The following is an 11,532-nucleotide window of genomic DNA, read 5'->3' as shown; positions in this document are numbered from 1 at the left end:
TGATGCAATGTCTTTCCTTCACCCATTGCGCAATTACATAATTTTAGGAAAAGAACAATACTAGTCTTGTTCTCTGGCTCATTTAACGAATTATTATTCCAAACCTACTGATTTTCGATTTTCAAGCTCTTAACATCATATCATTGTTTACGCTTTCCAAGTGAAAGATAGCGGAGTGTCAGTTACACGGGGGAGGAAGTGTTACACGAAGGATGGAGTTCTTATGATAACTTGTTTGGAGTTCTTATCATAACTGTCACGGAGTTCCTGGAAAACGTTACGGATTTCTGTGGAAAAATTTTCTATATACTTGGAAAACTCGCGTAAAAAATGGTTATTTTTAACTTTAAATGGGGAATTTGAGGTGCTAAATTTAACTTTGATAATTAAGCTTGCCCTGCATATTGTATTTCGTTTAGAAAAAATCTTTTAGTCCATATTTTGTCGCCTTTTTTAAAAAAATCTGGTAGTTTTGAGAAAGTTTTGAGTTAAGATATGATTTTTATGGGATTAATTTCTTGTCTATTGTCCGTTTTTTTCTGTTTTAAATACATGTATACGTTAAGTTGACAATCATACATGATTTGCTTTATTGCATGTACGATATGTTTCAGTTAGGTCAACTTTTTAAATACGGATAATGATCAGCTTTTAAATACAATAGAGAAAATAAATTCATCTGTTTAAAACAAAAGCGGTTATGTTTGACTGCTTATATAAAGAAACGATTCCAGACTCCTGTGGTATGACAAATATCAATTCAAAAATAAGAAAATATCATTTTGTTGCATTAATATCCAAAATTTTACATCCGTGATAGTTGTAGTAAAGTAAAAATATCATTTTAACACTGAATGGTCAGTAAAAATCCTTCTTTAAAGTCATAGATTGTTTCGGTCAATCATTTAAAATACCCGAGATTCAACACAAATTTGAAAACATTTCATTTTTATTATTCCTTGTAAAAATCCCAAATGTACATTCATGTATACTGTATGTGTGTAAGTCCAACATTTTGTGTAACTGGTATATTTTGTGTATATCATTGTGTTCATGTACATAATTGGCCATACTTCAAAACACGAAAATTTCATGCAACGGACATTTTGTTATTCAAGAGGCTACCTATAGGGTTTTGCAAGTAAGAAAAAGATAATTGCTAAAACATTAATATTGTACATTTCTAGCTCAAAAATACATTATTTCTAATTTCTCGATAGATAACACGATATTTGATAGTAAAAGTAGTAATTTAAGTAAGATATAAGCCTCAAACTGACCAATAAGTAAAATATTGAATTCCCTTCGGCGCTACGCGCCTTATGAAATTCAATATTTTACATATTGGACAGTTTTCGGCTTATATCTACTACATAATTTTATTTAAACATTATTAGTAAACAGAAAAGAAACAAACAAAAAAATGATAGAAAGGAAAAGAAAAAACAATAAAAAAAGATATATTGACAAAAGTAAAATTATCCCATATTCTACACCGTTAGCTTATTCGCGAGCAGTTTAGAACCGTCCACCACACGCCTACTAAACGGTGGCTCTTTCACATTTTGGTGATCTGTTTAAATGAGAGCCATCGACACTTCCGTTGCAGAGCCCTCGATGAAAACAAGACTGAAAAAGGTAATAAATTTTAGTAAAAATATCAATTTAAAAAGATCATGCTTGTTTTTCAAAAATCGAAGAATGTCATGCCACGTAGAACATTTTTCTCATCATGTTGGGTGAAGTTTCGATAAGAAATACCCTAAAATGACGTTGCTAGAACTTTTACCAAATATAACCTTGTGGGTTTTCTTTTACGAGGAGACACATTTTGAGTGATTTCCCTACCGTAAAGTAGATGATGGCCCACTTAATCGTGTATATAGCATTGTCCCAACCTCCTCTTTGGACCAACACAAAAAATAACTTACAGAACTTACTTGAAAACCAAATAATCAAATTTTTATTATTGTGATCGAGCCATCGACAAGGTGCTGGCGCCATCGGCAATGTGAATGAGCCCTCGAAAATGTGATGGAGCCAACACTATCATTCATTTTGTGATAACATGACGGAGTTTAACCGTTACTTAACCTAAATGATTAACATATACAATTTCGCATGCATCGTATCATTGGGTTGACATATTGAATTAAAATACTCGATCTGATTATTCGAATTCATGAAAATTGAAGTAAAACCTCTTCGTATAAAATATTAACATATTAGCACACAAAAATAGTTTTTTACTTTTAGTCAGTAAAATTTCAGTTTTTTAATTTTGAAATTTATGAAAATTTCAGGTGGAATCTCGACATGAATAAGGGGATACAAAAAAGATTTTCATGTGATGTGTGTAGAAAGACGTACGCCAATAAGGCCATGGTTAAATTTCATATAAAAAAACTATCATGAGCAGGCGGCCTCTCGACTACAGAACTGTTTGGTACAATAATTGCATGTGTGGTTCTTCTTTATACTTTTTTTTGCATCTTTGGAGGTGTCGTTTTAAGTTGCGTTCATAAGTAAAATGTTTCTCACACTTCCCACAATTCAGCTCATTGACATTGTGTTTTTTTCTGTGTGGTCCGTCCTGTCTTTTTGTGTAGAATGAACTATTGCATTCTTTAATCGTGCACACAAGTTCCCTTTCTCGTGTATTTACACGATCAACGTGCCTTTTAAGAGACGATGGTGTTGCGTATCGCCCATCACATATACCACAATGTACTGGTCGCCGCCTGCTCATGATAGTTTTTATATGAAATTTAACCATGGCCTTATTGGCGTACGTCTTTCTACAAACATCACATGAAAATCTTTTTTTGTATCCCATTAATCGTGTCGAGATTCCACCTGAAATTTACATAAATTTCAAAATTAAAAACTGAAATTTTACTGACTAAAAGTAAAAAACTATCTTTGTGTGCTAATCTGTTAATATTTTATACAAAGAGGTTTTACTTCAATTTTCATGAATTCGAATAATCAAATCGAGTATTTTAATTCAATATGTCAACCCAATGATACGATGCATGCGAAATTGTATATGATAATCAGTTAGGTATAATAACGGTTAAACTTCATCATATTATCACAAAATGAATGATAGTGTTGGCTCCATCACATTTTCGAGGGCTCATTCACATTGCCGATGGCGCCAGCACCTTGTCGATGGCTCGATCACAATAATAAATATTTGATTATTTGGTTTTCAAGTAAGTTCTGTAAGTTATTTTTTGTGTTGGTCCAAAGAGGAGGTTGGGACAATGCTATATACACGAATACATGGGCCAGCATCTACTTTACGGTAGGGAAATCACTCAAAATGTGTATCCTCGTAAAAGAAAACCCAGAAGGTTATATTTTGTAAAAGTTCTAGCAACGTCATTTTAGGGTATTTCTTATCGAAACTTCACCCAACATGATGAGAAAAATGTTCTTCGTGGCATGACATTCTTCGATTTTTGAAAAACAAGCATGATCTTTTTAAATTGATATTTTACTAAAATTTATTACCTTTTTCAGCCTTGTTTTCATCGAGGGCTCTGCAACGGAAGTGTCGGTGGCTCTCATTTAAACAGATCACCAAAATGTGAAAGAGCCACCGTTTAGTAGGCGTGCACCAGAAGGTGATAGTCGACAATGCGATAACGCGATGACGACAGTGCGACAAAGCGATGGCGACAGTGCGATAATGCGATGACGACAGAACAACAGTGCGATGACGACAATACGATAGTGCGATGACGACAATGCGACAGTGCGATGGCGACAGTGCGATAACACTATCGCTCTGTCGTCAACGTACTGTCGTGTTATCGCATTGTCGCCATCGCACTGTCGCATTGTCGCCATCGCACTGTCGCATTATCGTCATCGCACTGTCGTATTGTCGTCATCGCACTGTCGCACTATCGCATTGTCGCCCTCTGTATTTTAACGTATAACCACGATGGCCCTAACGGTATTCCGTAAAATAGTGAACAGTTCTTAACCAGGACAAATTCATGATTCTCCATGTGCTTGATAGAGAACATGAAGCAAAGTTTTCCTATGGTAAGTTGAGATTCTCTTTTCTAGAGCATGCCTCGATCAAGACATAAATTTTCAAATTATTATCCCCATTTGAACTGGAGATTTCATGCATATGCAAATACAGCAAATACAGCAAAGATTATGTTAACAACCGTGTTAAAGATAGATAAATAAGTATATCATGCCTTCATATAATATGCGTTCTTGTATGATATTAGACAATTGTCAATATCATTAGGTTAATTTATAGTGTTGAGTACAATATTAAACATTCTATTGGATGAGTACACAGCTATAAAATCTATATTGGACGAGACGCAACTCGAGTCTGATATAGGTTTTGCAGCTGTGTATATATGATAAATAATCAGCACTGTACTCAACAATGTATAATGACCTCTATATTTCACACCACCATTTTCGGACAATTTGACAGAAAGTCGTTACCTGAAATACAAAAAAGGAATTTATAAGATGTTTTTAAATCCTAAAAAGGAAAACGGAACTAGAAAGGGTACAATATGCATTTAATACAGATCTTTTGGACTCTGAAAATGAAAACAAGAATGAGAAATAATATGAGGTTATAATACATTGTTGAGTACAATACTGAAAAGTCGTATACACAGCGGCAAAACTTATATTAGACTCAGTTAACGCCTCGTCCAATATAGTTTTAACATTTATGTGCTTGTCAAATGGAATAATTATTGTTTTCAGCAATGTATAATGTTCATCTCATACTTACATTGTTTTACACTTTCACAGAACTTTGTAACTTTGATAACAATTAGGATTTGATATCGAATTTTAGACGCTCAAAAATGAAAACGAGGCTAGACGATGAATAATATGTATTTGAAAAAGATGTTTATGATCCTAAAAATGAAAAAGAGGCTGAATTCAGTGAGATGTGGATTTGATATAGCTTTTTTGGACTCTGGAAATAAAAAACGAGGCTAATGGGGTGCGATATGGATTTGATATGGACTTTTGGACTAAAAAGGAGGCTGAATTGAAGTGATTGGAGCCAGTAATGAGTTCTATTGGAACATTAGGTGGTGCAAGCGCTGAAAGTGCATTGGTCATATTTTATCAGGTGTGAAATAATAAATAAATTTTCTTTAATTTGTATTTGAATGAAGGAGGAAAGCGAGGGTTTCCTTCCAAGTTTCACTGTCTCTGTTTCGTTTGTAAGAGAATATTATCTTACAGCCACTTACCACCCGGACACTCGTATATGCCACAATACTGCCACCTAATTTTTGGGTCTGTTGTGTAACACCATGGTAACCTTTTCCGTCCGGATCTCGACAATAGTTGGCAGCATCTGCCACAGATCTCTCTGGATGTGAGGAGTTTGTGAATCCCAGCGCTGACACGTGCCCGTCGTACGCCATGTACGTCATAGTTGTAGTGCCTCTATATTGATTTGAAGAGGTACTGAAGCATTCTGAAATATTACCTGGATTTGGTTACTTTTTAAATATTGTTACCTTTACAATTTGGTAACTGTATGTATTTATAATTTTATATTTGGTTACTGTTTAAATTTGGTTACAATTTTAAAATTGGTTACTGTTGAAATTTGGTAACTGCATGTATTTAAATTTGGTTACTGTTGAAATTTGGTTACAATTTTAAAATTGGTTACTGTTGAAATGGTAACTACTTAAGTTTGGTTACTGTTGAAATTTAAATTATTGTTAAAATTGGGTAACTTGAAATTTGGTAACATTTGAAATTTGGTACATGTATATTCAACATCTTTATGACAATGGCTAGCCTGGCCTTTATCGAGTAATAGTTTGTGTCCATATTTCGTATTGTGGCCGTGACCTTTCACCTAATAACAATGTGATGACAACCAATTAATTCAATCAAAAACATACATTGTGACTTTGACAAGAAGGCGGTGTTCGTTTAATTAATTGTTTAAAGTGGCGAATGAAATATTCTCTTTTTTAAGTTTTCTAATAAAGCTAAAAGAAATAATATAAATGAGACAGACATAAACAATAACGTCCATCTTTAATTTGATTTTGGAAGCCTTATTTTAGAATGTGGGCATTTTACATGGTAAAAGATGTAATCCGGAACTCGGCAAATGTGGGGTACAAGCAAACTTAACGTGTACTACCGGCATATTTTCGAAGCTGTTACTGGTAATGGTTGGGAAAACCCCAAAATATATTTTATTTCTGAGTAAGTCTATTTTTGCTAGTCTGTATGTGATTTCCTTTAAATCCCCCCCCCCCCAATATTCTTTCCGGCCGTAGCCGGTATTGCCACAATACTATGACTATATAGTTTGTTATAATCATATCAAAAGGCTTTTCAAAATTAAACCTCCTAAGGAGATGTGTGAAGTTGGCGGCCTAGCGGTCCAGCGGCCTGGCGGCGTGAAGTTGGCGGGATAGCGGCCCAGCGGCCTGGTGGCGTGAAGTTGGCGGTCTGGCGGCGTGAAATTGGCTGTTGTAATGTTATAAAAACAATAAAAGCGGCAATTAATGATGCTCTAAGGACAATCCTTGTTATTTTCAGTTATGTAAAAGATATATAAAAAGAATACATTACAACTACATTGGCTAAACTAAACAGCTTCTCACTTCCCTTTGAAGCGTGCTCGTCGCTGGCAAATGGCATCGGCAGAATATTTTAAGACCTGGAATGGCGAAAAAAATATCAGAACTTAAACTTGAAGAGTCGTTTTTCATTTTTTTTTCAAACTTTTACAACATTAAAATTTCAGACCGCTAGGCCGCTGGGCCGCCAACTTCACAAAAATGATCAAATAAAAAAAGTTTTCTCAAAGTGACTTTTTTCTTTTTATATATCCTTTAAATAACAAGAATTGTCTTTAGAACTTCATTAAATGTCGTTTTATTGTTGAAATAACATTTCTACAACATTCAAAGTTTTGGCTCATAGGCCGCTTGGCCGCCAGGCCGCCAACTTCACAAAAATGAAAGAGTAAAAAAATATCTCAAAGTGATTTTTTTCTTTTTATATACCTTTAAATATCAAGAATAGTCTTAAGAACTTCATTATGTCCCGTTTTTATCATATTTATAACATTTCTACAACTGTAAAATTTCCAACTGCCAGGTCGCTAGAGAAAAAAAAACTTTCTATATGTGATATTTTTTCTTTTATATAACTGTTAAATGATAAGATATGTCTTTAAATGTTAATTAAGAGTCGTTTTTCAATTCTTCTCCAAAACTTAGACAACATTAAATTTTTAGGCCGCCATTTTGGAGAAACAAGATATATTATAATTTCAAGTAGATGATAGGTGCACTAAATGACCTTTCAGTTACATATGTGGCCGATTGTGACGTCGAAACACTAATGTTGTTTTACAACGCGTGTCCTTGACTTTGACAAATACGATGTCAAAACAGCCCATGTGCCTGCCATAACGTGCCTATTCATCAGCGTTTAAAAGGTCAAATTGTAACATGTGCGAGTCCATTCTTGGCCATTGCGGTTATTTGTGTGTGTTTTTGTTGTTGTTTTTGTGTGCACCAAAATCCCTATAAAAAGAGGGCATTAGACATTCTCTGACATTACACACATAGACACAGTCTAAAGTGAAGCAGACGTCTCAGAGATGAACAATTTAACTTATCTTGTGTTTTTAGGGATGGTTGCTGTCGCCGTCTGTCAAATGGCCGGTGCGCCGTCGGACGCCGCAATCGACGACCCGGTTGTGGTGAAAATGGCAACGTTCGCCGCCAGTGAGATAGGAAGCGAGTACGAGCTTGTAAATGTTCTGTCTGCAACTAAACAGGTACGTGGTGTTGTTTGTTGTTTTGTTTGTTTGTTGTTGTTGTTTTTTACATATATATATAGTCATATTTCTATATTTGTTATCATTGTATCTAATATCACCTGATAAAATTATGATAATATATTTATACTTTTATCTTTGCACAAACATTATTTAAAGACAACATGTTACGCAGTCATTCTTTGAACATGCAATAAGATGTTCTGTGGCAATAAAATTTGTGTCACAAAAATAATACAAATTTAAGAAAATCACGTTATATTGATATTTATATTCATATCTACGAGAATCAGATCTTGAGAAATGACCGTTTTGCTACATTGTATTTTTAAATTTACATTTACCATGATTTACATCATATATTAAACATATTATGGTAATTAGTTTATTAAATAATTTCACATCTCGCAAAATTTTGCAATAATTTCAACAGTTGTTATAACTATCACTATAGGGGTATCATAGTTTGTTTATTTTGTATTGTTCTGCATAAATACGTTATTTATGTTTTCAGACTACCACAATGTTTTCTGCATGATCACCGTTAAAATTAATATCACCAATGAAAAATAAACTTTACACCCCATTTAAAGATAACATAAACGCCGCTAATGTCCAAAGCAAAATAGTTAAAATAATAACAATAATAATAATAATAATAATGAATTATCCAGTTTTGATTGATTTTATTTTAAATTATTGTCGTTTTAGGTTGTAAACGGAATGATTTACCGCATGGAGCTTATGGCTAAAAGAAAAATACAGAATACAGTAAGTTATTTTGTTTATTATAACATTAATTGTATATTTGAAGAGTCTTCTTCCAGACATTTAACTGTTTTGGCATATTTGTTTAGGAATTGGTCAAGCTGTTTCATTTAAAGTAAACTTTGCTTGTAATTTTTATTTTTAATGTTTGAAATACATTTAAATATGATTTAATACTATATTTTGTTTATTTTCAGAAAAACGTAAAGAGGAAATGTACCGTCATTGTTTACGAAATCAAACATCAAAACTACCTCGAACTGGAAGAATTTCACTGCCACTTTCACAACAAACAACCCAGACTTTAAACAACTGCATCATCGTCAATTCACAGAAAAGCTTTCATCTGGAATACAAGCACCTACAGCCTGTGACATCATGTCATTCATGGTTTCATTGTAGCTTATGATTCTGACATTCATGTACTTCCAAACTGATTATTAAAACGAAATAAGCAATATGCAGCTTTTTGTTTTATGCACATATTATTTGTAACCATCCAATCCAACTCCTCCCAGTCTCTACGCTACAATGAGTAACAGTGATCCAAAGACCCAGAAATCATCATTAAAAGTAAACGGAAGCCCTTTTCTTCATAGACCGTTATTATTTTCTTAAAGGCCCATAATGTCTGAGGAATGTTATTATTTCTCAAAAACTTTTATTTTGGTATCTTTTTACAGTTTCCAAAATATAAGTCATAAGCCACATAAATGAAGTATCTTTTTGTTTCTTTTGCTCTTTTGGTACTTGGAATAATAATATTGAATGGAAGTCAAAATGCTGCTTTGTTTACATTTTGCTACCTTCATGACACATTACTGCTAGTTCAGCGCTACGTCTTCAGTTTTTGAATGTCTTACATGCTCCAAACACCTTTTTTAAACATTATTAAACGCATGTTTGATATTTCTAAAGAATTGAAAAAATATGTACTTCTGAGGAATAATGTGGCTTTAAGACACTCACAAGAAACTACGACAATTTTGTATGCGCTTGCCTTTGTATAAAAGTTCGCAGAAGCTCGTGCGAATAAAGTTTCCTCTGTTTTGTCAGGGTTCTTCCGCTTTCCCCGTGCACATTGAGTATGGATTCAGTGTATGTTTCTAGAAGTACTCTTGGTGAGCATTGACTGTGAGTATGAAAAACTGACCGTTGAAGCATAGAGTAGCTGTCTCTCCTTTACGTCAATGCTGAGAACCAAGAATGCTATCAGTGTCCATACGTCTTTGGCATGACATGGCTGGAAATCGAATAAATCGATCCCTCTTCCCCTACCCATCCTCAAAAAAAATCTACCAGGTCTATTTCGCAATTATTTTTGTTTTTGATGTTATTGTGGTTGATGTTGTTGCTGTGTATGTTTTTTTTTAAAGATATATTAAACATAAATTACGATGATTTTTTTCACGTCTAAATGCTAGTTAGAAAGACAGAAACTTCAGCTTAACATCAGTGTGGGTTACTTTTCTTCCGTCCGTGGCCAAGTGGTTAAAATAAGGTCGTTGACTTCAAACCATCCCCCACCGCTGTGGTACGAAAGGGACATACTTTCATGTGAGAAAGCTATCCAGCTATCTTAATAAGGCTATCAGATGTTCTTGCTTATTGACTAAGATTTCTATATTTTGATTAAATTGTACTGTTGCATTTATGGACAATCAAATTGATAAATGATAGCTTAAATGCTTCTACATGTTATATTTACAAATATAATAAATTGGAAATAAACAGTTCACTGTAATTGCAAGTACAAAATACTTTAAAATTGTACTTTTTTCAGTGATAAATTTAACAAACAAGTTAAACTACATTTGAATTGATAAAAGCGGATGAAGAAATAAAATCTGATGACCCAAACATTTGCTTCCATTTTAGTTTAACCATATTTTATTGCTAATATATACATGTAAATATAGAGAGAAACAAATTGATTTCGATATAACAAATAGCAAAAGGGTTGGACACAAGTTCTTACAACATCGGCCCTTCCCTGAAAAAAATACATTAATCAACATTGATGGCATTAATAATTGAGAAATTGTAACATGTATACATATAAAGCGAACGTAGAAAAATCAAGACAGATTAATCATTAATATAAAATAGATAAAAACCAATGTAAGAAGTAAGTAAGACAGAATAAAAAATGTATATTTGTGTATTTATATAATAACGACAAGGTTAAGGACCTAGCATTTAGCATAATTCGTCAAAGGGAACAAACATTCATCATAAGTGTGTTTGTTAATTATTATGGTAACAGGTTATTAAGATTGATACACAAATATCATGCAGGTGTTTCGAAAACGATCAGTAGTTTTGATAAATTGTTGGACAGCCGCAAATATTTTATCATCTAACGAATTGCTACCCCAACGTTAAGTGGATGAAAAATTCTGGTTTATTACTTCCATAGGCCTTTCCGTTTCTCGATGGATAGGTAATGGCCACTCCAAGGGTAATGGAACTCCACTGAAAATAAAATTTGAATTTCTGACAAAGATCAGCTGGGTCACTTAAGATAACAAGATATGCAATTGATAGTTAAAAAATATATATTCAGAAAGAATTAAATCGTGCTATTCTTAGTCCGATTTGTGTGTCATTTTTCACAATGAAAAAAAAATGTTTCAAAAAAAAAAATGTGTGAGAAAATGATCTGAATTTTGCACATAAGATGACTAGACCTATACCAAATTGAATATTAATATCGAAAAATTATCTCCAGTCCAGTAGTGTCTAAAAACCTCAGTTCCTTTAATTCGACTCGTCATGTGGATGAAGAAATAAAAAAATGACGCCCCAAACATTTGCTTTCCACATGGTTATGTATTGGCTTTGAAATAAAACCCCAATGTCACGGGGGAGGAAGTGTTACAAGATGGATGGAGTTCTTATGATAACTTGTCAAGGAGTTCTTGTGATAA

At 33.5% G+C, this 11,532-nt stretch overlaps 1 protein-coding gene across 1 annotated transcript; it reads left to right on the top strand.

Moving 5' to 3' along the window:
* Positions 1 to 3,949: 3,949 nt before the first annotated feature.
* LOC132727926 (uncharacterized) lies at positions 3,950 to 9,060 on the top strand. The gene is made up of 4 exons (XM_060713522.1): positions 3,950 to 4,059; positions 7,686 to 7,834; positions 8,546 to 8,605; positions 8,800 to 9,060. The coding sequence occupies exons 1-4, from the start codon at positions 4,011 to 4,013 to the stop codon at positions 8,908 to 8,910; spliced, it is 369 nt and encodes a 122-aa protein (XP_060569505.1). The 5' UTR covers positions 3,950 to 4,010; the 3' UTR covers positions 8,911 to 9,060.
* Positions 9,061 to 11,532: the final 2,472 nt, after the last annotated feature.

Source organism: Ruditapes philippinarum, unplaced genomic scaffold, assembly GCF_026571515.1.
Source record: "Ruditapes philippinarum isolate M1 unplaced genomic scaffold, ASM2657151v2 ctg5388_1_1_1_1, whole genome shotgun sequence".
NCBI lineage: Eukaryota > Metazoa > Mollusca > Bivalvia > Venerida > Veneridae > Ruditapes > Ruditapes philippinarum.
The sequence above is the reverse complement of the archived record's forward strand: the minus strand, read 5'-3'. Positions and strand labels throughout refer to the sequence as shown.